We start from the raw sequence: 25461 nt of genomic DNA on the forward strand, positions 1-25461 counted from the left end.
GTTTTTACTGACTGCATGCTTCTGGAAGCTTGCTCACCATTAACCAGTAAAGTTCTGTAAATGTTTGGAAAAACTTTATATTTACAACTTGGGAAAACTTAGCAATTCAAGAAAACAATTCTTGGAAGGCTCACATGTGTTGCATGACCCATTAAGATGATTTAGACAGCAAAGAAACGGTGATTTGGTTTCAGCCTTTATTCTGACAGAACATCACCCCATGGGGATTTACATTAATCAGTTATAAAGTAGGACCTTGCCAAGTGGCAAGAGAGAACAGCCTTCATGAAAGTTCTATATACAAACATGCAGTCAACATGCATAATAGTATAAAACCAAATACATATTAGGGGAAAATACATAGAACTCACAGCATATTTCAATTATAAAACTAACTGTCAACTGTCATAGATGATGTTTGACTAACCAAACATGGAAAATAAAACATCTCTCCTCAAAAAGTGATGAAATGCATAGATGACAACATACATATGCTCCATTATTAAGGTGCTGCCATCCTTCACTATACTGTGGTAGGCTTGCTGAGGACCGCTGACAAGTTTTCTTCCATCAAATTATGACTGGAGACATTATCGGGCAGGAGTGTTTGTTCCACATAGCTATTACTTTGACTCATTGATGTGTAACATGTTTTTCCTGAATCACTGCTGACACAAATGAACTGCCACCCAGTGATTTAAACGTGTGTGAAGGTGCAATTACATTTAATGTTCTTCAAAATTGAAGGTGAATTTATTTTACTTAAATAAACGTTGCTGACTTGAGATAAAATACACATTTGTGTTTTTCTTCTAAAACTCACAATGCATAGCGACCATTTTTGATAAAAAATAAAAAGTGTAAAATATACAAATCATGATTAGACTGTACAGTACAAGGGTATAATACAGGTAGGAATCACAATCATATAAAAAGATGGATGCATTGTGTCCTGCATGTGTCCTGTTTGTTCTGTGCGATCAGTCTTTAGAAAGTGACATTCATACAGTGTGCTTTGGATAGAAGTCAGAATCATAGGTTAAAGGTTTGTATACTTAAATCCAACATTACCAGTCCATGAGGTATTTGACCAGTAAGTATACACCCATTTTACAATGGCCAGCAAACAATCGCTGACAGCGGAGTGAAACCAGTTTCCAGTGATATTAAAAGCAACAGTATGGCAGAGGAAGGCTTTCTGACTGTCGCTCATTAGCAGGAATCTCTTTGCACAACAAACTACTATGTAGGCTCAATACAACACGACATACATTTAAAAAACACAAGGGTCATTAAACAGTATGTTCTCTAATAAAAACTAATCATGAAACGGGAGTAAAATTTGTACTGTTGTGAAACTTTAATGTAAATTCTCAGAATCTTAGCTGCAAATATTTTCACCCCCTCAGACGAAAAAAAAATGATCCCACTGTAACCCACAGCTTTTCAGACAGTAAAACAAAAACAAAACTACACAGAACAAAGTTACTGACAAACTGAAAGGCACTTCTCTCACAGTGATGGACGGAGGAAAAGCAAGGAGGAGGAATGGGTGAGGAGGAGGAAAACAAGGGATATGTCTGGTGTTCTTTCTCTCTGCGCAGTTGTAGAAAACTGCTACATTAAGTTATTTATCATCTGAGTAAATGAGGGGAATGGGTTTATAATAACTGCAGCATGCTTTGAGATCATGTTCTGCAGTTTTGTCTCTCCCTGCTGCTATTCACGACAAAACAAGTAATATTAAATAATCAGAACAAAACTACAGAGTGTTTAAAAGCCTAAAATAGTGTTTGGGTCACTTCTGTTCAAGTGTTTTTGGTCGCCGTTTGTGATTTTCAATATTGCTTGCACAGCAAAGCCACCAGCATTGCACTGCAACCCAACTCAGAGCAGTCAGACAGGGTGGGACACTTTAGACATCCATAGCTGGGTGGTCACATTGTGGTAAAAAAACAAATGTTAAACGTGCTGGTGTCTACTGAGCAGTATTATAGAGATGGAGGATAAAAGTTGCTCTGTGAAAATTTACATTTAACTATAAACCTTCACATCTTGGATATGTTCACACAACTCTGATTGTCCTCTGCTTGCACACAGATTAATCTTAATCTCTACAAAAAGAACATTTTCACAAGTGTGGACTACTGCAAAACAGCATTTGATCAGTTTTGGGGATCAGAAAACAGCAGTGTGTAATTTTAAAACAAAATCACATTGGTGTATAAGCAACGATTATATGTATATGTAATATTTTAGAAGTTAAAAATTGATTATCTAATATTAACTAGCAAGCCAAGAAGAATTATTGTTGCTCAGGCAGCAGATCAGCTAGAGAAAGGAAGAGATCAGATCACATTCAAATAAACTGTTAAATAATAAAATGTCTCTCACGAATGCGCCGTGGAACAGTGCTGAGCATGTACTCGTTCTTTGGGTAGCATTTCTTTGTTCTGGTGTGAAAGAGAACCCTGTCATGCTGCACATAGCTGCAAATCATTTACAGAGGTTCACACTGAGAGAAGCTAGGTGGACTTGCTGTACAGTACAGAGACATTTCCTGCCGACCACGGGTCGAGCTGACAAACATGTCCGCCGAGCCTCCTCAGCAGCTGGTGGTGCGCAGTAGCTGCTTGCCCGCGGAGGCTTCTTCGTTATCAGAGTTGGTCCTCTTGTTGTCTGTGGCTCTGGCTGTCGGTTTCTGCTTGCGTTTGATCTTGAACACGTCCCACCTCTCAGGCAGCAGATCCTTGTTGAAAATGATGGACGCCAGCCAGGAGAAGAGCAGAATGGATGCGAGCGAGATGATCATGATGGCAGTGCGGAAGGGGAAGAACTGGGTTAGCTTTCCCTCATCGTCCAGCCGGCAACCAGGGAAATGGATGGCAGGTGGGAGGCCAATGAGGGGCTCGCCGCTCAATAATCTCATGATGATTCCCATCATGTAGCCCGCGGTGGCTCCGTAGCCGTTAGACACCTTGAAGAAGAGGACGCAGACCAGCTGAGGGAACATGATGGTGTAGGACATGTCCACGCCCACAAGCCAGAAGACCAGGACGCTGCTGTCCAGGAAGGTGAGGGCAGTGCCAGCCAGACCCACCACCACCACTGAGATACGGATCACCCAATGCATCTCACGGTCTGATGCCTGAAGGAGTGGAGAGAATGACAACAAGAAAGACAAAGAGTTAAGTTTCACTTTACACCTTGTTAAACCTAAGTAGCAGGGTTTTCTCAGAGCAACAGAAGATATTATACAACTGTTTTAACACTGTTCCTTTAACTTCACCTGATCGAGCCTATTTGCTGCAGTTTTGTCTTTGAACATAAGATGGTTTAACAGAGTACAGCCCTACAAAGCTAAAACACAGTACGTACATATTTGGTCAAAATTAAGACCAGATCCTGATTTATTTTATATATAGATATAAAAATTAGCATGATTATTATAGATTAATTTATCTTTCTAGTTCATTAGTTAAAATGGACAAAGCTGAAGAACACTTTGTGTTTGTAGATACTGTGTTTTCCTCATGTCCTTTAGATTGCCTAAACAGAGGGCAGAATTGTTTTTAGTCACGTAAGGTCTGTGACAATGATCGGATCAGACTAAAAGGCATAAAGTTAACATTTTGTTACACAGTTTGGCAGACTTCAAAGCCTTTTTCTCAACTTCACTGTTTCTGTAGTTACTGCTTTCTGCAATTCTAAGGCAGCATAATAACATTAAGTATTTTTTTAAATATTTGGTTATGGACATAAACACAGTTGATATCTGTCACCAAAATGTTCACCTGCTTCCTGATGATGTTCTTGTAGATATTTGCGGAAAACAATGAGGCGGAAGACAGAAGAGCTGAGTCCATGGAGGACATGACAGCAGCAGCTACAGCTCCAATGCCAATGATAGAGACGTAGGAGGGTGTGAGGTACTGCAGGGCGATGGGGAGGATGGAGCCTGCCTGGTTGCGCTCATATGGGGTAGGCAATCCATAGCTGGTTGAGTTCCAGTCTGGGAGGAAGGACAGATGAATATTTGGATTAAGACTAAAGGAATGTTTGAAAGACTGAGGGGAAGAATACACGAATCAAGCAAGAAACAGGGGTTTCTGATAACCAGAGCTTAATTCAGTGAAATTATGAGAAAAATGTATGAATTCTGACTGTTTTAAATGCAGAAGCCCAAGGTCAACACAGACACTAAGTTAAGGGAGGCTGGAGTGTGTACCTGTAGATGCAGCCACAGCCCCGACCAGCACAGAGGGGATACCCAGCACCAGGCAGAAGGCTGAAGAACTGAAGCAAGTCACTTGAGCCTGGGTGTAAGAGGAGGCCGACAGGATTCTTTGGTAGAACGCCTGGTAGGCCAAACCGCCCAGAGCCTGGCACAAACACACAGTTCAGACATGTTGACAGGAATCAGTTTGTACAGCAACACAGGACAAGAAGGAACAATCCTCTCATGACTTTGCTGTTGTTATGCTTGGCTGTTTGCTCATGTAATGGAATAAGCCCATTTGATTTAACTGCTGGGTTAAATTTTATTTAACTGCTGTGATGTCAGGAGTTATGTAAATACTGCATAACCTGTGCATTAGACCACATTTAGTGCTGTCTGTGTGTGTGTATATAATGACCTCTCCCACTCCACTCACCAGCAGCATGAAATCATCGAACCACTTGCCAGCTTCATCGAGCTCCACCGTGCCAACCCAGGGAGCCTGGAAGGTCTGGTTGTAGGCCGTCAGTGAGATGTCCACAGAGTGAGGGTTGGTCAACAGGAAAGGAACACACACCCACTGTATACACAAACACAAGTACACAGCTAATCTGATTATGGGCCTGGTGGGGGAAGTTATCAGTATGTCACTAGAAATTAGGAATCTGAAACTAGACAGAGTTAAAGGTTTGGTTTCTGAGTGGTATACAGCACTCTAATGTCAAAGTTTGGTTAACTTACATAGTTCTCTTTGATCCAGAATTATCAGTATTTAGTTGACAAAATAATCTCACCATATGGTCCATTTAGTAGCTGTTTGGGAGCTTTTCAGTCATATCACATGATTTTCATCAGCTGATGCAGTTTGACCAGTTTTCATGGAATTTTAATAGAATTTCACGGAGGCTCAACTTTTAAGTGAATACTGACAAGAAGATTTTAAAGTGCTCCGAATTTTTTTTTAATTCGAACATCTACAATTTCATGACAACTGTGCAAACTGCTGCTAATGAAGGTCATGTGAAATAACCAAAAGCTCCAGAACAGATATTATATGGACCTTGTGAGAAGATTATTTTGTCAACTAGTTTAATCAGTATGTAGGTTAAGTGACCGTGTGTACATCTGGGTGTTAAGGAGTGACAAATAAAAAGCAGCTTTAAGTAGCTTGAAGGCCGGTCGCACCAGCATTTAAAACGGTAAACCTTTGCGGAATAAAACCAATTAATTGCAATGGAATCAACATGATCAGTAGTTTTACTCTAAGAGGCTATGTAAATCCGCACAAATGTTTCGTGTCCAGCTGACCATTAGCATGATCTTGATAGTGCAGATCTTTGAAGGAACAGAGAGCCAGACAGTCCAAATTGGAGGAAGTTATCTTCTAGCTTATTAACTGTGTTGCGTTATCCATTTTTATTTAACCTACTCCGTGGGAGTATAAACTGCTCCACAAAATGAATAATTTTCCGACAGTTATAAAACAGGAGTCAATTGTACAAATATGTCTTTTGAATAAACTGTAAACTTTCTGTCAAGTGAACAAGTGGTCATTCGCTCTGTGAGCTTTTAACCCCATTTTTAAATAACTCTAACTTAAATAACTTAATTGAATGAAATAATGTACAATCCTGAGAATGCAATGTCACAGGAAGTAAATAGCACAGTACAGGGAAAAGAGAAAGAAGTTAAGAGAGCTGATGTGACTGACTAGTATGTTCCTGGCTGGCTGCGGTGTTAGCGGTTAGCTCGTCTGCTAGAGTAGTTCACCAACTAGGTCTGCAAGTATTGCCTACATCACCAAGTTTCTAGAACCACATATTTCGCAAAGATTTATCAACTTATTTAGATGGATGCCATTTTGAACACTGAGTGAGGGAAACTTCAAATAGACTTCACAGTTGTCAAATAAGCTAATGAAATCAGTAATGCATTAATTTAGCAGGTAATTTAATCAGCTAGTCTACTTAATAAGTTACCGGGTACCTCTGCTGGACTCTATATTTAAATTGAATCCCTCTGTATTGTTTCATCCACTTGTTTCTACAATGTAGTTGAATGAGTAATCTGATGAACATCATTCAATATAAGAATGGAGCTGGAGCTCTAAGGTTCCCTGACCTGATTGTTCAAAATGGCCGCTGTGTGAACAGGTCAAAAGATATTACGCACCAGACTGACAAAGATCAGGATGAGCTGGATGACATCTGTATAGGCCACAGAGTAGAGCCCCCCCAGCAGTGTGTAGATTATGGCCACCACTGAGGAGATGATGATGGAGTAGACGTAGGACAGGTCCAGGATCACACTCATAGTTCCACCTGGAACAACACAGCAGAGCAATGAGCATCGGAGGACTGATGGAGACAAAAAGTCTTACAGCAAGTTGTCTAATGTACAGGCGCTGGTTGCTACAGATACATGCAACTGCTTACTGTGATGGTTAAGTTAATTAAGTGTTTTATTAGGTTCTCAGTCTCTCTTTTTCAATCTTTTAAATATTTTCTCTCACACAGACACACACATATTCATGCATCCACTTTTGTGTATTAATACTAAGATTACTAATAAGGTTTACTAAGAAACTAGGCTATGACATCGTCAAAAAACACTCAAACAAAAAAATTACAAACAAATTACACTTTTACCAACAAAAAGCAAAACATTACATTTCCAGTAAATTAAGGCAATAATAAAGTTATACTTGGGTGCATGGGTGGCTTTAGTTTAAACCTTTAAATAACATCCAAGTGCTTTGATAAAGCAAAAAGCCAACATAAAAGTGATAATGATAATATTATAACAAACAGAACTGTACAGAAACACATAACAGAAGCAGCCTATTGATTGTGACTCCAAATATTCCTTTTTCACCCTCTTGGGTGAATTATCACCCTTACTTATGATTCTTAAATAATAAAAAAAAAATCAAGAAGAAGGTGGAGAGAAGTGTCTTCAAGTAGTGAAACAAATATGTAAAAAATGAGAACTATATAAGTAAATGTAAACAAGTGAATAAAAAAAAATAGACAACTTGTTACTCAAACAAGGCAAGCAAAACGTCACTACCTTCACCGTCTCTTCTGCCACATTGCCAGGGTCCCCCCAGCCGCAGCCTGCAGCCACACCACAACAATGCCCTTAAACAGAGAAGTGTCAGATCGGCACCATCGATCGCCACTGCCACCCTGCTGACCTCCCACACCACCCCGCCACAACTTTCTGTCTTGCCCACTAGCTTTGCACCATCTTGACGATGCATACTTGACTGTTTCAGTTGGAGTTTTCACCCCATGTGTTCAGCATTTTTGAACTCTGATCTGTTACCCTAGAAGCTTTTTGTCACCTTATTGTTTTTCTAGCTGCTTTATCATATTATCTCCAGTAGTTTGTTTTTTGTCGCTTTCCTCTCACCATCACTTAATAAAACAAAATAGTAGATACTACAGTTATTAACCACCTGTTCACACTTGGCACAAAAATGCATCTTGTTAGAAAAGCTCTAAATACAAGTGGGAATACATTTAGAGGTTGTCAGTGATGCAAATGTATACATAACCACAACGAACCACAAAGTTCACTTTGCATAACAAACCTCAGAACCTCGCATGAAAGGTACCGTAATCTTTTTCACTCTGCATTTAAGTCACATTTACATGTTTTTTCTTATTTTAAGCTTTTCTGTGTAGCTTTGCTGTGTTTTGTGTGGTTTTGTAGTTTGTATTAACTGAAATATTATCAGGGAAGCAAACTCTGACCACAAGTGGTCACTCGAGATGCATTCTGATGCCATGTGTGAACTGAAATCCATCTCATCTACATCTAGACCTGATCTGGATATGTCTCAAACAGGGCCTTATTGTTGTTGTTTGTCCTGTAACTTCTCTTGTGGTGGGACATGACGCAACATAATCACTTATCGTAAATAATCCCTGGTTTTCCAGATATAGCACTAGATCTCTTATCTGTTCTGTGCTGAGCTGTGCTATTCCCCTCTGTGCTAATTTTAGGGAGGGGAAAGGTGGGATGAGATTCAGGGGCCTCTGGGACTTAATGGGCAGCACCAGGAATGGACAGACGCAAAGAGCTGCCTAAATACCCCTGTGTTGTTTTTAGAACCTTGTCCCACTTTCAAAACTCATGCATGTGTGTGCATGCACACACACAAATACACGCTTTGCAACCTTTCTGTCCTGTCCCCGATTCCTTCCCGGCAGAAATTTGACCATGACTGTGTACTGTGACTGTTGATACTACACAGCTAACTGACAGCACATGGAAAGTGTGTTTTAAAAATTAGATCCTTTCTGGCACTGAACCACCACACACACACACTCGCTCAAGCAGACCATGAAGCTCAATTTATACTACACACACACACACACACACACACACACACACACACATAAACAGTCTCCCAGCAACAACACCCCTGTGGGTCAAATGCTCAGCGCACTATCTGGAGTGTCAAGTGTTTGTTTGTGTGTGTGTGATGCCAAGCGAACATTGCGGGTTTTGTTCATAAGTAAGACAGGAGGTTTTACTGAGGAGTGAGGGGTCACTTAACTCTATATTGGTTTAATAGGTTTGGACTAAAACGTACCAGAACATTCCTGCCTCCCTACCAGTCCTTTTGTGGAGCGCCATAACAGCATACAGTGCTACCTTGGTGACTCAAACACTGTCAATGGATTTCACTGTTTCCCTTCAAGTCTTTTTAAACATTTATACACAGAAATGAAATTATAATTCAGCTTGTAACTTTTACCCTCTGTCAATCAGTCTAGGCCTTGGCACAAACAATGGAAAAAAGTCTCTAATGACACAACAATCTGGTTTGAACAACTGATCACCTTTCACAATCAACAGGCTGCTCGATGTTTAACCCCCTTTTTCAAATATCACTGGAAAAGAAAACAGCGTTAAAAACACACACAAGAAAACAATGTACACACACACACATTTTTTCTCACGCACATTCACACTGCAGAGCACACACACACACACTTGCATCCACTATCAAAGCGCATAAACACACACACACACACACACAAATTATCATTTACAGAAACAGTAAAAACAATAGTGTCAAATGTAGTAGCTTCAATAGAAATAACAGTACCATTACATAAACAACGCTAATTATATCACAAGGAGCCACAAATAAATCATCCTGTCATCTGAACAATTTTCCACACTACACAATAATAATCCACATAAATAATAATAATAATAATAATCCACTGCAGCAGTTAGTTATTTTTAGTGACTGACCCTCATTGTACTCCTAATGCTACGGGTCAACAATTGTTTTTTTATTTCATTTCAGCAAGGGAGCAAAGACAAGCGTCTGCAGCATCTGGGTGTAAAATGTGTGTGGCAAATATTTGCCTAGAGCTCGGCATTGTGAAATTTGTAAATATACAGTAAATAAGGCATTTTTTTGGTGCCCAGCATGGTACAGCTCAGCTTGGTTCATTATGCACTGTTAAGTTTTTTATTAAGTTAATTGACCGTTTGCTAAGCTGCACCCCCTTTCCTTACTATTGTTACGCCTGCCAAGCTTTCCTCAAATGGCACATAGGCAATTTTTAACATTAATGTTAATGTTGGCAGATTTACCACTTGAAATTCTTGGTAATTTTTGAAACAATGGGTCCTTGATTTCAGACAGAGGTAGGCAAATGCAGGCAAACTCATTTATAGCTGGCAACTCTTGATTTTGTCACATGAAATTACAAATGTCGCTGGCATATTTTATCAGCTGTAGCTAGCTAATTATAGTGACGCTAGCTCCATGAGTTGGTTGAAAATGCAGCCTCCAGACTTTTTAATGTTTTCAGCTGACTTGTTTTAAAGTGAGAATCTTGTAAAAGGGTCTTAACTATGTTAAGACTACCACTAGACTAACTAGGCAGTTTTTAAAAAAAGCCCCCCCCCAAACTCTTTATATCGGCATTATATCTCTGACTACAGCCCCATAGACACTGCTTTGCCATGTGTAGAAATCCAAAGCTTGCTAGGCCAGCTGTGCCTAATTATGTTTGCTAGGCTATGATTGGACAATTCGAAAGGGGCATAGCGAATGGTCAGTTTCCTTTGACTTTTTTGGAAATATTGTGTTGTGTACATAGACTGTATAAAAGAAGTAGACGTAGCCTAGTCTGAAAAGTGAAGCTGGGTGTGCCTTTAAATCTGCATTCTTCCTAATGGCTGGCAGGAGGCAACTCCACTGGTTGCAAAAAGTCAGATTGTATTCACCTTATTTTAGAATGCAAAAGTAAATTTTGAACTTCTGTTTTTTGTGCCACACTTCTGTTTGATTCCCTGAGCTAACTAACGTTGGCTTAACTATCTTATTTAACAATGTTGTGGGAGCACTTCCAAAAATCAATAAAAAATCGAAATGACAGGTTGGTGCCACACCCTCAAACTATTAACGAGTGAGAGCATGACATCCAGGTTATAAACAAGGTCATCCAGGTTTTTATGTCGTTAAGGCATGCTTGAAGTTTAGGTAACTGATTAGTTTAATCTGGCTTGATTGATAGATATAATTGGGTATCATCCGCATAACAATAAAAGTTTATGGAGTGTTTCCTAATAATATTGCCTAAACGAAGCATATATAAGGTGAATAGAATCGGTCCAAGCACACAACCTTCTGGAACTCTATGACTAACTTTGGTGTGCACGGAGGGTTCACCGTTAACATGTACAAACTGAGATCGATCTAATAGGTAGGATTTAAACCGGGCTTAGTGAGGTTCTTTTAATGCCAATTAAATGTTCCAGAATGCAGCACTAAGATCTAACAAGACAAGTATAGAGACAAGTCCATTGTCCAATGCAATTAAAAGGTAATTTGTAATTTTCCCCAGTGCTGTTTCTGTGCTATGATGCACTCTAAATCCTGACTGAAAATCCTCAAATTAACTAATGTTATTTAGAAAGTCACACAACTGATTGGCAACTGCTTTCTGAAGGATCTTACAGAGAAAGGGAAGGTCTATAGGTCTATGGTTGGCTAAAACTCCTTGATCAAGAGTGGGCTTTTTAAGAAGAGGTTTAATTACAGCTATTTTAAAAGACTGTGAGACATAGCCTGTTGATAAAGACAGATTGATCATATCCCGTAAAGAAGTGCTAACTAAGGGTAAAATGTCTTTAAGCAGCCTAATTGGAATGGGGTCTAAGAGACAGGTTGATGGCTTGGTGAAGAGATCATTGAAGTTAGTTGAAGAAAGTCGACAGGAGAAAAGCAGTCTAAATATATCAGGTTTTACAGCTGTTTCTAAGATACCTGTGTTTGAAGCTAAATTGGTACCAGTTGAGGGCAGGACGTGATGAATTCTTTCTCAAATAGTTAAAATTTTATCATTAAAGAAGCTCATGAAGTCGTTACTACTGAGTGCTATAGAAATACATGGCTCAATAGAGCTGTGACACTCTGTCAGTCTGGTTACAGTGCTGAAAAGAAACCTGGGGTTTGCGGAGGGCTTTCCTATATGTTTTAAGAATATCTTGCCAGGCAAAACGAGATTCTTCCAGATTGTTGGAATGCCATTTCCTTTCAAGTTTTCGCGATGTTTGCTTTAATTTGTGGGTTTGGGGGTTATACCATGGAGCTAACCTTTGTTTTATTATCATCTTTTTTAGAGGGGCGACAGAATTGAGTGTCGCTCGCAGTGAGCCTGCAGCACTATCAACAAGATGGTCAATTTGGGAGTGGCTAAAATTAGCATAGGAGTCCTCTGTTATATTGAGACATAGCATTGAATTAAATGCAGATGGAATCGCTTCCTTAAATTTAGCGACAGCACTATCAGATAGACATCTAACTATCAGATAGACTAAGTCAGCTTAGCACTTCTCTGGAAAAGGGTGGTTGAAAACACTCCTTCTAAACCTTTTGTTTGTACCAGATTCCTAATGAGTTGATGGTCTCAATTGCTAGTTTCAAGTCTTCTTCAATACAGCATGATGTTTATTTTGTAAATTATGGTCCCATTTACAGTAAAATAGATGATAAAGCAGGGTATGCTTTAGGGTGTGGCTACCTTGTGATTGACAAGTTGCTAGCACTGCAACCTGTCAGTCAGGATAGAGGCGTAGCAATGCGTATTCATGGCAACTTTGACCCTTTCACAGTGTGTTTTCAGTTCATGAAAGTTAATTGTAACATTTTGGTCACCTAAAAGTGTCTTGTTCAACGTTCGGTTGTACTGAAAGACACTCTAAGGAGTTGGTTGTTAATTTTTTTCGGTAAGTACATTTTGTTTTAAGCCTGTTTTTCGCTAGCCAAAATTAGCATCCCAATTTATTTCACAGTTAATGTGAATTATGGATGCACCTTGCTAAACAAGCTAGCTAGCTAGCGCTAGCATTAGGTAGGAACCCTCACTCCTCCTCAGCTCCACCCTCTCGTCCAAATATGGTAACGTCTGGCACACAAAAAAACAAGATGGCAACAGCCAAAATGCCATACTTGGGGCTTCAAAACGATAGTCCACAAACCAATGGTTGACGTCACGGTGGCTACGTCCACTTTTTTATACAGTCCATGGTTGCGTATATAGTGTTTTTTTTTTAACTTCATATATACTTATTGTTATATAACTGTTTATCTACTGAACCAAAGCAGCTAAATATAGTGTGTGGTCAAAATAACAGAAACACCTGACAATAAAGTGTAATCCAATATAATGGCTCAGTAATAAATAGGTTGTGAAAATGGTTTTGACTGTGTCAGAGCTAATTTATAAAGCTGTAGTTTGTGGTGATGATTTTATTATGAAGTCAGGTGTTCACCAAGCTGTTTTTCTTCTCTAGTATGTGTGCACACATTATAATGTCAGTTTTACAGCGTGAGGTAACTTACCCAGGCTGACGAGTGTGCGTGCCACCCACAGGACATCAGCCACCAGTGCGGGAAAGATCAGTGCACTGCTCAGAACATTCCCATACTTATGTTGGAAGGGGTCCATCATTGTCATATACTTGTTCTCTCTCATAGGCTTGGCAAAGAAAAATCCACCTGGAGCAGGAGGGAAGGGATTAGCATAAAACCACAATCTCTCTCTGGAAATGATGGAGCCTTCAATTTTAAAACATGGTTATATTTCTATCATATCACAACACAACTGAGAGAGAAAGGAAGAATGAGCGGGGCAGAACAAGTGCCTGTGAACAATGAGAAAAACAAGTGTTCCCTCCAGATAACACAATATATCCACTTGGCCAACAATGCACAAGAGCAGAATGGGGAATGTTATATTTCCTGAACTTTGGAGTTTCCAGTTCTCATTACTCTCACAAAGTGCAGGCCATTGTGACATTTAGTGGGACAGTTAAGCATAACAATTGTGCATTTTGTGATAAAAGCAATACATTTGGCACAGATGTAGGTTCATATGTTATGAAAATATATAGATATCGGGGCGTTGCAAATAGGTGCTAAAATTTCCTGAATGTTGCAGAAAACTGATTTTATGACTGATTATTGCCAAGGTGTGTTCAAACTGATTAGATCTGATGTCAGAAGAACGGAGACATGTTTTTGTCTAAAGGTGCTTTTTAAAAGCTTTTAACCTGAGAAAAACACGAAAACCAAATAAAAGGAGCATACTCACTTCAGGGTCAAATTTCACCCCTTGCCTTCTTGCTAGAATGACAACCACATCTATACATCCATAAAATGGCAAGATCTTCAGCTTTCCATTGGTGCATTTTACTTTTCAGTACAACTGATAGAGACATAGCTGGATAAAGTTATGGGTTGGTGGTAACCTCTAGTCACAGGTCGCAAGAGAACCTTTTAGTTTGGGTAAGTGCTTCATGTTCATACGATGTTTATTTATGCTTATCTGAGCAAGGGAGCTGTCTGATCTGTCTTGTCTGGTCTCTAACCTGTGACCAAGCCAACTTGGTTGAACTTATGAGGAAACTAAGATCAGTCTCCTGCTGGAATAGCTCACAGGGTCACAGAGACACATAAGATAATCCACCACGGCAAGGTGCCAACTCCAATAGGATTAGATTTTTATTTAAATTTTTTTTAATTAATTTTTTTAAATGTATACAGTCAGACAGTCTTGCCAGTGTTCATTTCAGACCCTGCATACAAGACCATTACGCCCTGTGTACAAGACTATCTATGGTAGGCTGCATAAAGTTCATATCTATTTTCTCATTTGTGTTCATTTAAGTATTTAATGCTACAATGTAAGGATAATATGCACCATTAAATCAATTTCATCAGCACAGTTGTATCCAATTACTTGGCCCAGATGACAATAATTTGTCTTAAAAAACAAAAGAAGGTGAAGACAGTAGAGGGTCAGGGTTTATGGTTCAGGGCTTAAAGCTTTAGGGATCAGTTGTGCTGCTCACCTAAGAAGAAGGTCAGGACATAAGGCACAGGCATGAGAGCCCAAACTGCGCCTAGTGTTGGGTTGTATGTTGCCTCAGCTATACCGAGGATGAAGCCTCCACCAACCCATGTAGCTGCAGAGAGACAAACACACATATTATTAAAAGGAGAAACATGACTCAGACACCATACTAGCTTGCGCATTCCACTGACTTCTTCAGGCATACCAAACAACCACTTTTTTTAGACACACCACTAGACGTCAGTTATCAACTGAACCCCCTCTGACTGCTTTACCAGTAAGAGTGAAGATGCCAACTAGCAAGTTGATGTTGCGTCCCGCCAGTAGCGTTATCTCCATGCCATCCCCTGTGCACTTCTTCTCCTCCCTCTTGGAGCGCATGGACGCCCAGATGCCTGTGCCCAAGATCAGCAGGTAGAACGCCGCCATCACCACCAGACCCGGCACATTGAGAGACATCCTGAACAGCTTCTGTGTGCGTTTCCTGTTGAGAGACAGAATAAAGAAACATAAAGATTTGTTGCTAACAGCTAGAAAAAGAAATATGCAAATGCTGTTTGCAATGGTTGTTTGTATCACTGTAACATACAGTTCAAAATGCACAAAATCACATTACAAGACATTCTCATTTACTTTTTGGGTAAAAAATATTTGTAGGACTGTAGGACAAGGGGGGCTGAGGAGGCAAGTTTGCACAAATTCAAGTGTCATCTAAAATTATTCTGACAAACAAAAGGTTAATTCATCATGTGCAGAAAGCTATTAAACGCATATGATAAACAATGAATAGAAAACAGTAGCAAGTATTCAAATCAAACATCAAATTCAAACAGGGGGTGCGTGAGGTGAAAAAGGAACTCTATGTCTTCTTAAAGAAAGGAAGTGAATAAAGAAAAGGCTGCAGTGGAAAAAAAAGAAAGCAGCAGCATCATCTCAAATGACTTGGCTCTGCTTGCTTGGCAGATAGGGAAATGGAGTGAGAAGAGGTGGAGTGGAGGAGGAAGAAAAAAAGAAGGCAAGGGTGGGTGGACGGAACGATGAAGAGTCGAAGAGGCAAAAGGGGTCTCACCATAATACTTGGCAGCACTGACAAAGATGGCGGACAGATGTTGTCCCCCGTCTTCAGTTGTTGGGCGGCCCGAGTTTCGACCCCAAACATCGGGAAGTGAACACAACTCAGAGCCACGTTAGTGTATACACATGTGTGTGTCTGTGTGTGTGGTTACTGTAACTGTGCATTGGACAGATGGTTTTCTAAAAAAAGGATTTAAAGATCCTTAAAAAAACGTTAATCTTTAACTGCTGGTTTGGACCTACTTGCACCCACATTAATATGGCTAATGTTGACTATACTGTAGCAACTGTGTTAATGCAGTCTAGTAAAGTGAAGGATGCAAGACATGTTTTCTATCTGAAATATCACAGTAAGGCAGTTTCTTAGAAAAACGATTTCTTTATTATAGACAGAAACTCATTTATAATAAACAAAGCCATTATTGTCATGGTGAAAAACAAGACATGGCCCCTACCCAACATAGTGGAAAACACATTTGTTAAACAAAAAGTTTTGGCTCAAATCAGAAAACTTGAAGAAGAAAGATTATACGTATATCCACTTGGGAAAACAGAGAGGGGGGTCCTTGTTGTGTTATGTATGTGTTTGTGCACATTTACTGTATGTTACATTATAGCACTGATATTTTCTGGTGCAATGAACACATCAGATGTGCGCCATAATTAGAGTTAATGTGACAGACGTGAATGTATTGGCATCAAAGTAGTAGTTTTATTTTGAAAAACCCTTTATCTACAGCAGTATTAAAGCTGTATAAATTCAATCTCAGTTGGATTGGAAGTACAAGCAACCCTTTCAACTGTCAACAAAACAAACAAGAAGTCTGATACTCCACCAATGCTTAGTCGACTAATTGCTGCTGCCAGACAGTGGGGAAAATCTAATACTCTGACACATCACTGTGTGATACACAAATGGCAGTACAGGGAATAAGACAAAGCTCAAATCACCAGGATTAACCTCTGAGAGAACAATGAATGTTTGGAACTATTCCAGGGACTCCTAAAATGTTTATGGGGCTTTAAAAATGGAACCACAGGGGTGACAGGATTCTCTGTGGGCAGCTGGTATTTCTGTTGTAAAATAAAGAACATTTGAAAAGGAATTGTAGAGGACACTGTGTCTCAGTCCCAGGCTTATCTGAGACATTTGCTCCTGAGATATTTACCCTTACAGATACAGTAACCGACACAGATTCTGAATTTATGGACAACACAGGTCAGCCTTAATTGTTATGTAATAGTTCCTTTAGTTCCAATAGCACACCTATTGATCTATTTTAGAGTCATATTCGTATTACATGTCTCCCTCCCTCCCTCACTACACACCCACACAAACACACACTTTCCTTGCCCTCTTTCAATGTGATGATTGTGATGTCCATTAGGACCTGGCCGTTGCTTGTGATTTGCCTTTCCTCAGTGAGGCTGGATGTATTCACATTACTAACCTCTGGTCCAAATGCAACAACAGTAAACTATTGAAACTGATTCAGTCACACTTTTACCTTGCCATACACTAAATACTCCATATTTTTTGCAGTTATTGAGGGCCTGGATTTAATATAAGCTGAATTTCTCCCATGTTTGAATTCTAAGCCAGATCAAGAAAATAAAGAATAATATATAAAGTATGTAGGTAATTAAGTAGTTTTGCCTCAGACCTTAAAGCACAAATAAATGGTTGGCGAACAGCATCCCATCGCCCTCAATGTCACATCATGTCTTTATGGTCCATACCAGAGCAAGGCCATCACGGTACCAGAATTTTAAACTTCGATACAATACTAGTATAAAAAACAATACTCAATACCATGAGAAAAAGAAAATAAGTCCTAGGCAGACAAAATAGTATAATTACATTTTTTTTATTAACAACCTGCATGCAGTGCTGGTACAGAAAAAGTCACTGAACACATAGGCCTACCAATACATTTGTAATAATGTTAATAGTAATCACTAGTAATAATAATGTTAATTACGCCTACACATTCTTTACGTTATTATTATTGCTATTAGTATTGTTTCTTTTTTCTCTAATGTCGCTTCACTTGTAAACACAGTACAGTGGTCTCCGTGTGTTTCCCCTGTATAAATACCTACAGTAGACGACTATCAGCAGACAGGAGTACCAGCACGGAAGCTAAGCAATGCACTGCTGTGAAACTGGGAAGTAACAAAATGTATTTTAGCAAACTTAAAAAGTCAGTTTAAGTGTACACTACACTACACAAAACAACTTTAATAACCCCTTTCACACTAAGAAATGCTCAATCAATTATATGCATCAGTGTCAAGTAATTTTTCTGTAAATATGGCTTCCGCAGTTTGCTTACTCAATACCTTGTAACTTTCCATAACTCTTCCTACAAGGCTCAAGCATGAATACAATGCAGGTAGATTAAGAGATACAGCATGGATAAGGGTAGGGTTGATATGACTGCTGGGTCTGATAATATCCCTTGCCGTGTACTATGAACATATGCCAATCAGCTAGTTGATGTCATTACTGACATTTTTAACATATCACTGTCACAGGAGATTGTTCCCACCTGCTTCAAAACAAATGTAAATTTCTAGATGTTTCACATTCCAAACTTCAGCTGTACGCAAAAAATCAGCCGTACGTCCTACAGAGCTGAATTTTTTTCAGCACATCCACTAATGTGTAACAAAAGTTTGCCTCATTGTAACTTATGTTCAATTAAGAAGCCCGTCACTCTATATTTTTCAAAATTTGAAAAAATCAATTAACATCTATATCTACACATAGGTCTATCTGATTAACACGAAACGTGGCTCAGTAGTTTCCCGTCCCCCACCCAGGCTCTGTGCAAAATTCGGCACAAACCTGCCACTAGGTGGTGCTTCTATTGCAACTTCATGAAATATTTTTCATACTCATACATACTTTTTCAAACTCCTCCTAAGCGGTGAGTCCGATCTGCATGAAACTTTGCACATAGAATCTATGGACCCTCATGATCAAAAGTAATTAAAAGAATTTTGATACTCCAAAAATATGCAAGTTATAAAGGAACAGGAAGTGATGTCATATCTCCACATAGGATTGTCCAAATAACACTAAATTTGGGCCAGTACTTTCCCATGTCCCACAGAGGCTCAGTGCAAAATTTGGCACCAATCAGCCACTAGGTGGCGCTTTTGTTGCAAAATAATGAAATATGCAAAAATAATTTTTCCAAGCTACTGTTTCTGAACTGAATATTTTCCAATCTCTGCATTGATCTCCACCGGCGACTTCCATCGTGCTCGTGGAACTGCAGATCCGACTTGCATTGCCTCTGTGGGCCATGTTGCGACTTGCACCGGAGGCTTGGACCCCATTAATACCTGCTTGCAGGTCTAGTTGGGTATTGGACTTCCTCACAAACAGACCCCAGACAGTTCGGATTGGCAGTCACACCTCTTCCACTGTAGTGCTCAACACCGGAGACCCTCAGGGCTGTGTGCTCAGCCCCCTTCTGTTCACGCTGTCCACCCATGACTGCCACCCCGACATGGAGACAACTCTATTGTGAAGTTTACGGATGACACCACCATCATCGGCCAGATTTCAAACAACGATGACATCATTCATATCAGGAGGAAATCGACAATTTTGCAGAGTACAACCTACTGCTCATCAAAACCAAGATGCTGATTGTTGATTTTGGAGAAAAAGGAGGCAAAGACCCACACCCCTGTCTACATCAGTGGAGCTGAGGTGGAGCAGTTGAACAGTTTTAGCTTCCTGGGAATCAGCATCACAGAGAACTTAACGTGGTCATCTCACATTTCCACCCTGGTCAAGAAAGCTCATTAACGGCCGTATTTCGTAAGGAAACTTAAAAAGGCAAAATTCCTGTGCCAGGTTCTTGTTAACTTTCACAGAGGAGCAATAGAGAGCATCCTGACTGGAAACATCACAAACTGGCATGGGATGTGCACGGCCCAGGACCGGAGGGGTCTGCAGTGGGTGATTAAAACCGCTCAGAAAATCATTGGTACCAACCTACCGAGCATCAGTGATATCGGTAAGGTCAAGTGCCTGTGCAGAGTCCAACGGATACTAAAGGACCGTACCCACCCCAGCCACAGCCTGTTCACCCTGCTGCCATCTGGAAAGAGATACAGAAGTATCTGCTGTCATACCATCAGACTACAGAGCAGCTTCTTCCCTCAGGCTGTGAGACTACTAAATTCATCCTTAGCACTGCACCATGTAAAATAGCTTTTATTATTTATGACTTATTATATATTCACTAATCTACTGTACATCATTTTTGTACATAACATTTGTTGAGTAGCATAAAGTTAACTACAATCAAAATCTCAATAATCATCATGATCAATCTATCTTGTAAATATTGTCTTAATTTTCAATGAGTTTTTTTTCTCTCTCTTTGTGGTTCAAACCAAAAGAAAAAAAAATCCCTATCAGAAAACCCTTTCAACATGCACACCACAAACAAGAAAAAAAAATCCCATTCATGAGATAAATTGCCTTAAGTCCTCTAAGTTTTAAATTGTCATACATGCAAGCTTCTTAAAGCATGAAAATCTAGCAAAAAGCCAACATAAATAAACAGCATGTGAGAAAAATGAAGGAACTGAATAAGAACTAATGTACTACTAAACTATACTTTGATGCCTTCTAGTGGCTTGGGTGATGTCTGGCTGTAAAATAGGCAATGTATTGAAAATGTATTTTAATGTAATGTACAGGGTGCCTTGACAACTACTTGTTCAGTAAAAGACAGGGTGAGGCTCCCCTCAAGACTGCAAATGATGATGGTCAGTCAAACAGTCACTCAAACAAGTGTGTCAAGTATTGTATATATTTGACTGATTCTGCATCTAATTGTGTTTATTGATTCTGGTTCTTATTCAATCCTGGTTCCGATTCTTGGCACACTAGACTAAGAAGTTAAACTCATATATTTTAGTTATTCATTTGATTATCCTTGAAATATCCGTGGTGCATTTAATGATGTTACCTGTGCAATCTAAAGTCAGTTAAATTCCTAAAAATCTATGTTTCATTCAGCTATGTACAAAACATTCCAGCAACCAGACAGCAAGCCTCCGTAAGCAAACCTGGCAGACCTGCTATGGGTTAAAAAACAAGTTTCTGTTTCTATTTTAGTTCCATTTTGGAAGCTTGTTAAGCCTTTCGTGTGCATCTATGAGGTAAAAATTGCATTTGAACTTTGTATTTTGTTTATGCTGGGGATGATCTGCACTTTCCCTTTTTGAACTGACAATGGTTTCTTCACTGTTCTTCATTCAAATAGAAATATGGAATAATTGTTCTAAACCAGCGAAATTACTTTTTAAAAACTAATACTTTAAGACAATTTAAGTTTTTGAACCCTATTGGTGTATAAAGCAGTCTCCACTTAAGCACCTTATTGATTGTCAAATGTCTTGAGTTTAAAGGACCATTCACAAGGAGTTCCGTGTTTGCCTAAGAGAAAGCAGGCACAGAGTTGATTGCCTCTGTGATGTGAGTATCTTTGGACATGAGTGCTCTCTTTGTCTAAATATTCCATGTGGTATTCTCTTTCATACAGGTGCAGTAGTGTGCCTTGGCACTGACGCAGCTACAACACTCTTTTTACGAATCCTGCCCTCCCCCCATCCCACACCTCCTCATCACCCTGCCTCTCAGTACTTTTCCACTCAGACTGACTCTTCTGACGACTGCGTGTTTGCCGCCTGCTTCTTCTAAATCTCCACCCATCTGTGTTTACAGATGTTATCATCTGCTTTTAGCGGGTAGCATTGGACTGACTGTAGATAACTTTCATTACAAAGCTACACGTGTCTGTGCACATGCACATTCACACGTTATAAAGCTATAAGACTTCAGGTTGATGTAGAGCTCCAGTGAAATGTGTCCCCGCTACTCTTTGTCTTTCACAGAGAGGTAGGAAGAAAGTGAGAGGACCAACAGAGAAATCATTAAAAATCACAACCGGCTTCTCTTTTGTTAAAACCCCTCTCTTCGGAGTGCCCTGGTTTTAGAATCTTTCTGGGAAATCATCCATCAAGGCTTACCAAGCAGTGGGTTTTGAAAGGGATTGAACCAACAAAAACATTAATTATTTTCTAATATCTTGGGTGTAAGAGTTGACTTTGGGAAAAATTCTCTATAGATTTACAGTAAAGTCACTCATGTGTCTATACCTACAGCATCTGTACATTTAAAACTATGCCAAAATGTTACATGTTACTGGATAAGTTCAGTGGACATTATCATATCTTGAAAGACTTTCATCGGGTGCATCAAAAGTTGGGTGGGCAACAAAAGGATTTGTCAAAAGTACGTTAGCGAATCTCTGTCTTAGAGGGAGCTACTCACTCAAGATGCTGTGATGAGGAGGTGTCAGGGTTAGTGGGCTTAGTGGGTCAGCCCTCAGGGATGATGACTTTGATTAAGAGTGACAGGAACGTGAATGATAAAGGGCTGAGGGAAGGAAATACGGAGTGACAGTGACAAAATCAGACCAAAAGAGTTTCTTTTCCACGTGGGAAACTGCCAGGATATGCCGCCATGAAAATTAACCAAAAACATTGATATCACTGAGAACTGGCAAATTACAAAACTTAAAAAAAAACAACTTTGCATCTATAGTGACATACATACAAAACCCTTCTGGGGACATATTCAAAATAAATGACAGCAATCGCTCACTGCATCCTATACAGTCACTTTGAAATATTAGTTATACAAAAGTTAGTGAAGTCTCAATAATGTTTTTCATTACAGTTTTTCAAACACAGTATAGTAGTCTTCAAAACAAGATATAATCATTAAAATGTAATTAAAAGATATTGTAATTAGTTGGAGTCTGATAGTACAATATAGAATATACTGCATTGTCTCAGGCTCTGCTACTTCTCTATTCTCAGACCAAGTGCAGTGGAAAATTACAGCTTATCAAAACCATTGATAGAGAGAATACAGAAAACAAAGATAGACAGCTGTAGTCACAGAAGACAAACCACGAGAGCCAACTTGGCACCGCAGCGCTGCCCCTCAGGGCTATTTCTAGGAGATAGCCATGCACTCTCCCAACTTGACCGAGCACACATACTGTACATGCACACACATGGAAACACTTCTGTATTTTTTAGCAAAAACATGTCTTTTTGCAAAGTCAAAAAGATGTACATAAAGTAGACAACATGACAACAAAGAAAATGAAAAAAACTGAGCACAGGAGACGCAAGTGAGTACATTCAGTGATTGAATACATACCTAGGGTTAACAGTACGTGTCAGTTCTTAGTGATGATGTGAAGAGGGAATTATTCTCACAGGACAGAAAACAGGCCAGGTGATAAATTCAGTCCAGGAGGACAATTCATACAACACTCATCCACAGTGTTGGGGAGTGAAAGAGACTGCCACGAGTTGGAAGGCAACACAAAGAAACAACTGGTGGTCTTCAATCTCTTACACTTGAGAGTGTTAAAAAAGCCAAAAAGTCAATTTTCAGAACTGTTGTTTAAAGAGTTTTTAACAGTGCTCTGCAGTGAAGAGAGAGGAGTCTGACTGATGTTCAAAGCTCATCAAGCAGGTTCAATGAGGAAGGATGGAACGCTCTAGAATCGGCACTCAGCCTTCCCCTGGTTTTAAAGCTCACGGGGTGGGAGGGGTCAGACAGGATACAAAGGAGAGGGAAGCTGCTACTACTGCCACCTGATTGGTGACTGCATCGGTGCTCCTGTCTGCAGCCAATTAGCTGTGTTCAGACTGCGGGGAAGATCCAGTCCCTGTTTAGCTTCGGTCTACATGAGGATGCCTTTGACTGTAGGGCGGCACTCCCCCTTTCTCTGTCAAACTCTGCCTCTCGCTAACTCAAGCATCTCTCATTCTTTTCCCCTTTTCCTCTCTCTTCAAATTGTGTCCTTTCCTGCAGCTTCTCTCATCAATACACCCTCTTTCTCTAATTCTACCTATCAGAAGTGAATCACCGCACCTCTCTATCTCTCACCTACCTGCTGTGTTTCACAGCGACTGTACAGCCAGCGTGACAGATGCCACCAGGATGCCCACACGCCTGCAATACATGGAGAAAAACATCTCCTTCTCCAGGCTGCCCCTGGTTTGTTTTCTTCAGTTTTATTAGTGTGTGCTCATGTGTGAGTGTGGGGGCGCATAACTGCCTCCTTGCCCAGGACTTCCACAAAGCTTTGCTTGTTCTGTTCATATGGTTTAGGTTTAGTGTATCAAGCATTTAGTAAATATCATGGGAGGAGCCTGACTGAAAGTATGGGGCAGCAGAAGTTGCAGTGAAGAAATAGGCATGAGTTTGGTTAAAAATAGACAGTGTTGAAAGTGTTGTGCTCATGTTTGCAGAGGGACTCCCTTCTCAATATAAAATTATTTAATTTTGAATATATATCCAAGTCTGCCTTGATCGACAGAATGCTATTAAGGCGTCTTTGTATGGTCCAGGTGAAGCCAAATGTCACACACGGCCTCAAAGCCAAATATTTTCAGACGGTTTTCACATATTCTCACACTGGTGGGGAAAGATGAAACCATTTCACGAGAAGAGCAACATTCTCAGGGCAACTCATCATTCAGCTGCCAGCCTTCACAATAATCAAATATACAAAGCAACACATAATAAATAAATAGTTGTTAAAATGACAACCGTGCCAATCAAACTAATAAAAACATCTATCGACACATTTTTAGAAACTGATAAAGATCATGAGATCAAAAACCAGCATCTTGTCATCCTGACCAAAAAAAAACTTCTCCTAATTGAATACCACAGGGAATTTCAATACCACTCATCAACCTCATCCTCATCCTCTGCTTTCTTTTCCTCAGCTTGAATCAACAAAGAGACTATTGAATAGAGGATTGTTTTCATCCCCCCCCCCCATGCATTTGATTTATTGATTGCTGTGGGGATGAAAAGAGAATTTAAACAAATATAACAAAAAATGCTTCTGAAATACATTACCTACCCTAGCTTTAATATATTTACACTACATCTGTTGCCGCCGTAGCCCTGATGTGTAGTTACATTTTTGAGGAGGCGCATGTTAGCTACAGTGTAGTCCACAACATAGCTACAGCTGTATAGTTTGTTTGAAGAGCATATGGTCCTTCATTTAATTAAAAGGCCTGTCTCAACACCCAGACTTGTGGTCTTGAGCACATTAGTTTGAGGTAAGGTAAGTGTGTCCCTCTTCTGAAAAATGCCAAAGCCTTAACTCACGCTTGAGTATTTAGAGCTAAATGTATCCCACAATACTGCACCACACCAGTACAGTTGCTGATGGTACCATACCTACAAACTGGTTTGCCACAGGCGTCTCTCTCTCTGTGTCCACGCAGTCTCCAAAGCTCACGTAGGAAGTTTCACCAGTGCTCCTAGTGGAGTCCTGTTATTATTTTATAGCTGAAATAAAACCAGATTCAGAAGCAGCTCCTGCACCAACAAATGTATCTGTCAATTATACTTCTGAACTGTAAAAACCATGGAAGCCATATTTGGGTAGACAAAATGATGCTTATGGAGGCATCAGTGGCACCGGATTCAGTCTGGTTTACCCTTGGTGAGATGTTAAGCAATAACAGTCTGCACCTGCCCACCACATTCTGAGAGGCAGTCTAATCAAGCCAAATAAGTAAAAACAGAAACTGTGCAGGGTCTTGAAATGTTACTATAAATGTTTGTCAATTTGAAACATTTTGATATGTCATAGCAGGAAAAGCACACTTGTATCGAATGACATTATCACG

The 25461-nt window shown here is 39.8% G+C and overlaps 1 protein-coding gene across 5 annotated transcripts; it reads right to left on the reverse strand.

The window, feature by feature from the left end:
- Positions 1-183: 183 nt before the first annotated feature.
- On the reverse strand, positions 184-25027 carry LOC122873449 (high affinity choline transporter 1-like). Of its 5 annotated transcripts, none has more exons than XM_044190157.1 (9): positions 25007-25027; positions 14889-15097; positions 14612-14725; positions 13101-13256; positions 6392-6540; positions 4656-4799; positions 4229-4382; positions 3795-4012; positions 184-3148 (listed from the first exon to the last, which is right to left on the reverse strand). In XM_044190157.1, the coding sequence occupies exons 2-9, from the start codon at positions 15070-15072 to the stop codon at positions 2606-2608; spliced, it is 1662 nt and encodes a 553-aa protein (XP_044046092.1). In that variant the 5' UTR covers positions 15073-15097; positions 25007-25027; the 3' UTR covers positions 184-2605. The 5 variants fall into 5 exon arrangements, with proteins under 5 accessions (XP_044046092.1, XP_044046087.1, XP_044046089.1 ...); XM_044190152.1 differs by lacking the exon at positions 25007-25027 and adding an exon at positions 23697-23923; XM_044190154.1 differs by lacking the exon at positions 25007-25027 and adding an exon at positions 22955-23309.
- Between the last annotated feature and the right edge of the window lie 434 nt (positions 25028-25461).

Source organism: Siniperca chuatsi, linkage group LG3 (assembly GCF_020085105.1).
Source record: "Siniperca chuatsi isolate FFG_IHB_CAS linkage group LG3, ASM2008510v1, whole genome shotgun sequence".
In the NCBI taxonomy this organism is placed as follows: domain Eukaryota; kingdom Metazoa; phylum Chordata; class Actinopteri; order Centrarchiformes; family Sinipercidae; genus Siniperca; species Siniperca chuatsi.

What these genes read in the sequence shown, in the direction of transcription:
- LOC122873449 (XM_044190152.1), bottom strand. Translation starts at nt 23,908, where the DNA reads ATGAACAGAACAAGCAAAGCTTTGTGGAAGTCCTGGGCAAGGAGGCAG. An exon ending in TCCTGATCTTTGTCAGTCTG is followed by an intron (nt 4,800 to 6,391) that starts GTGCGTAATATC and finishes TTGTGTATACAG; the next exon opens with TGGGTGTGTGTTCCTTTCCT. An exon ending in TCGATGATTTCATGCTGCTG is followed by an intron (nt 4,383 to 4,655) that starts GTGAGTGGAGTG and finishes TGTTTGTGCCAG; the next exon opens with GCTCTGGGCGGTTTGGCCTA.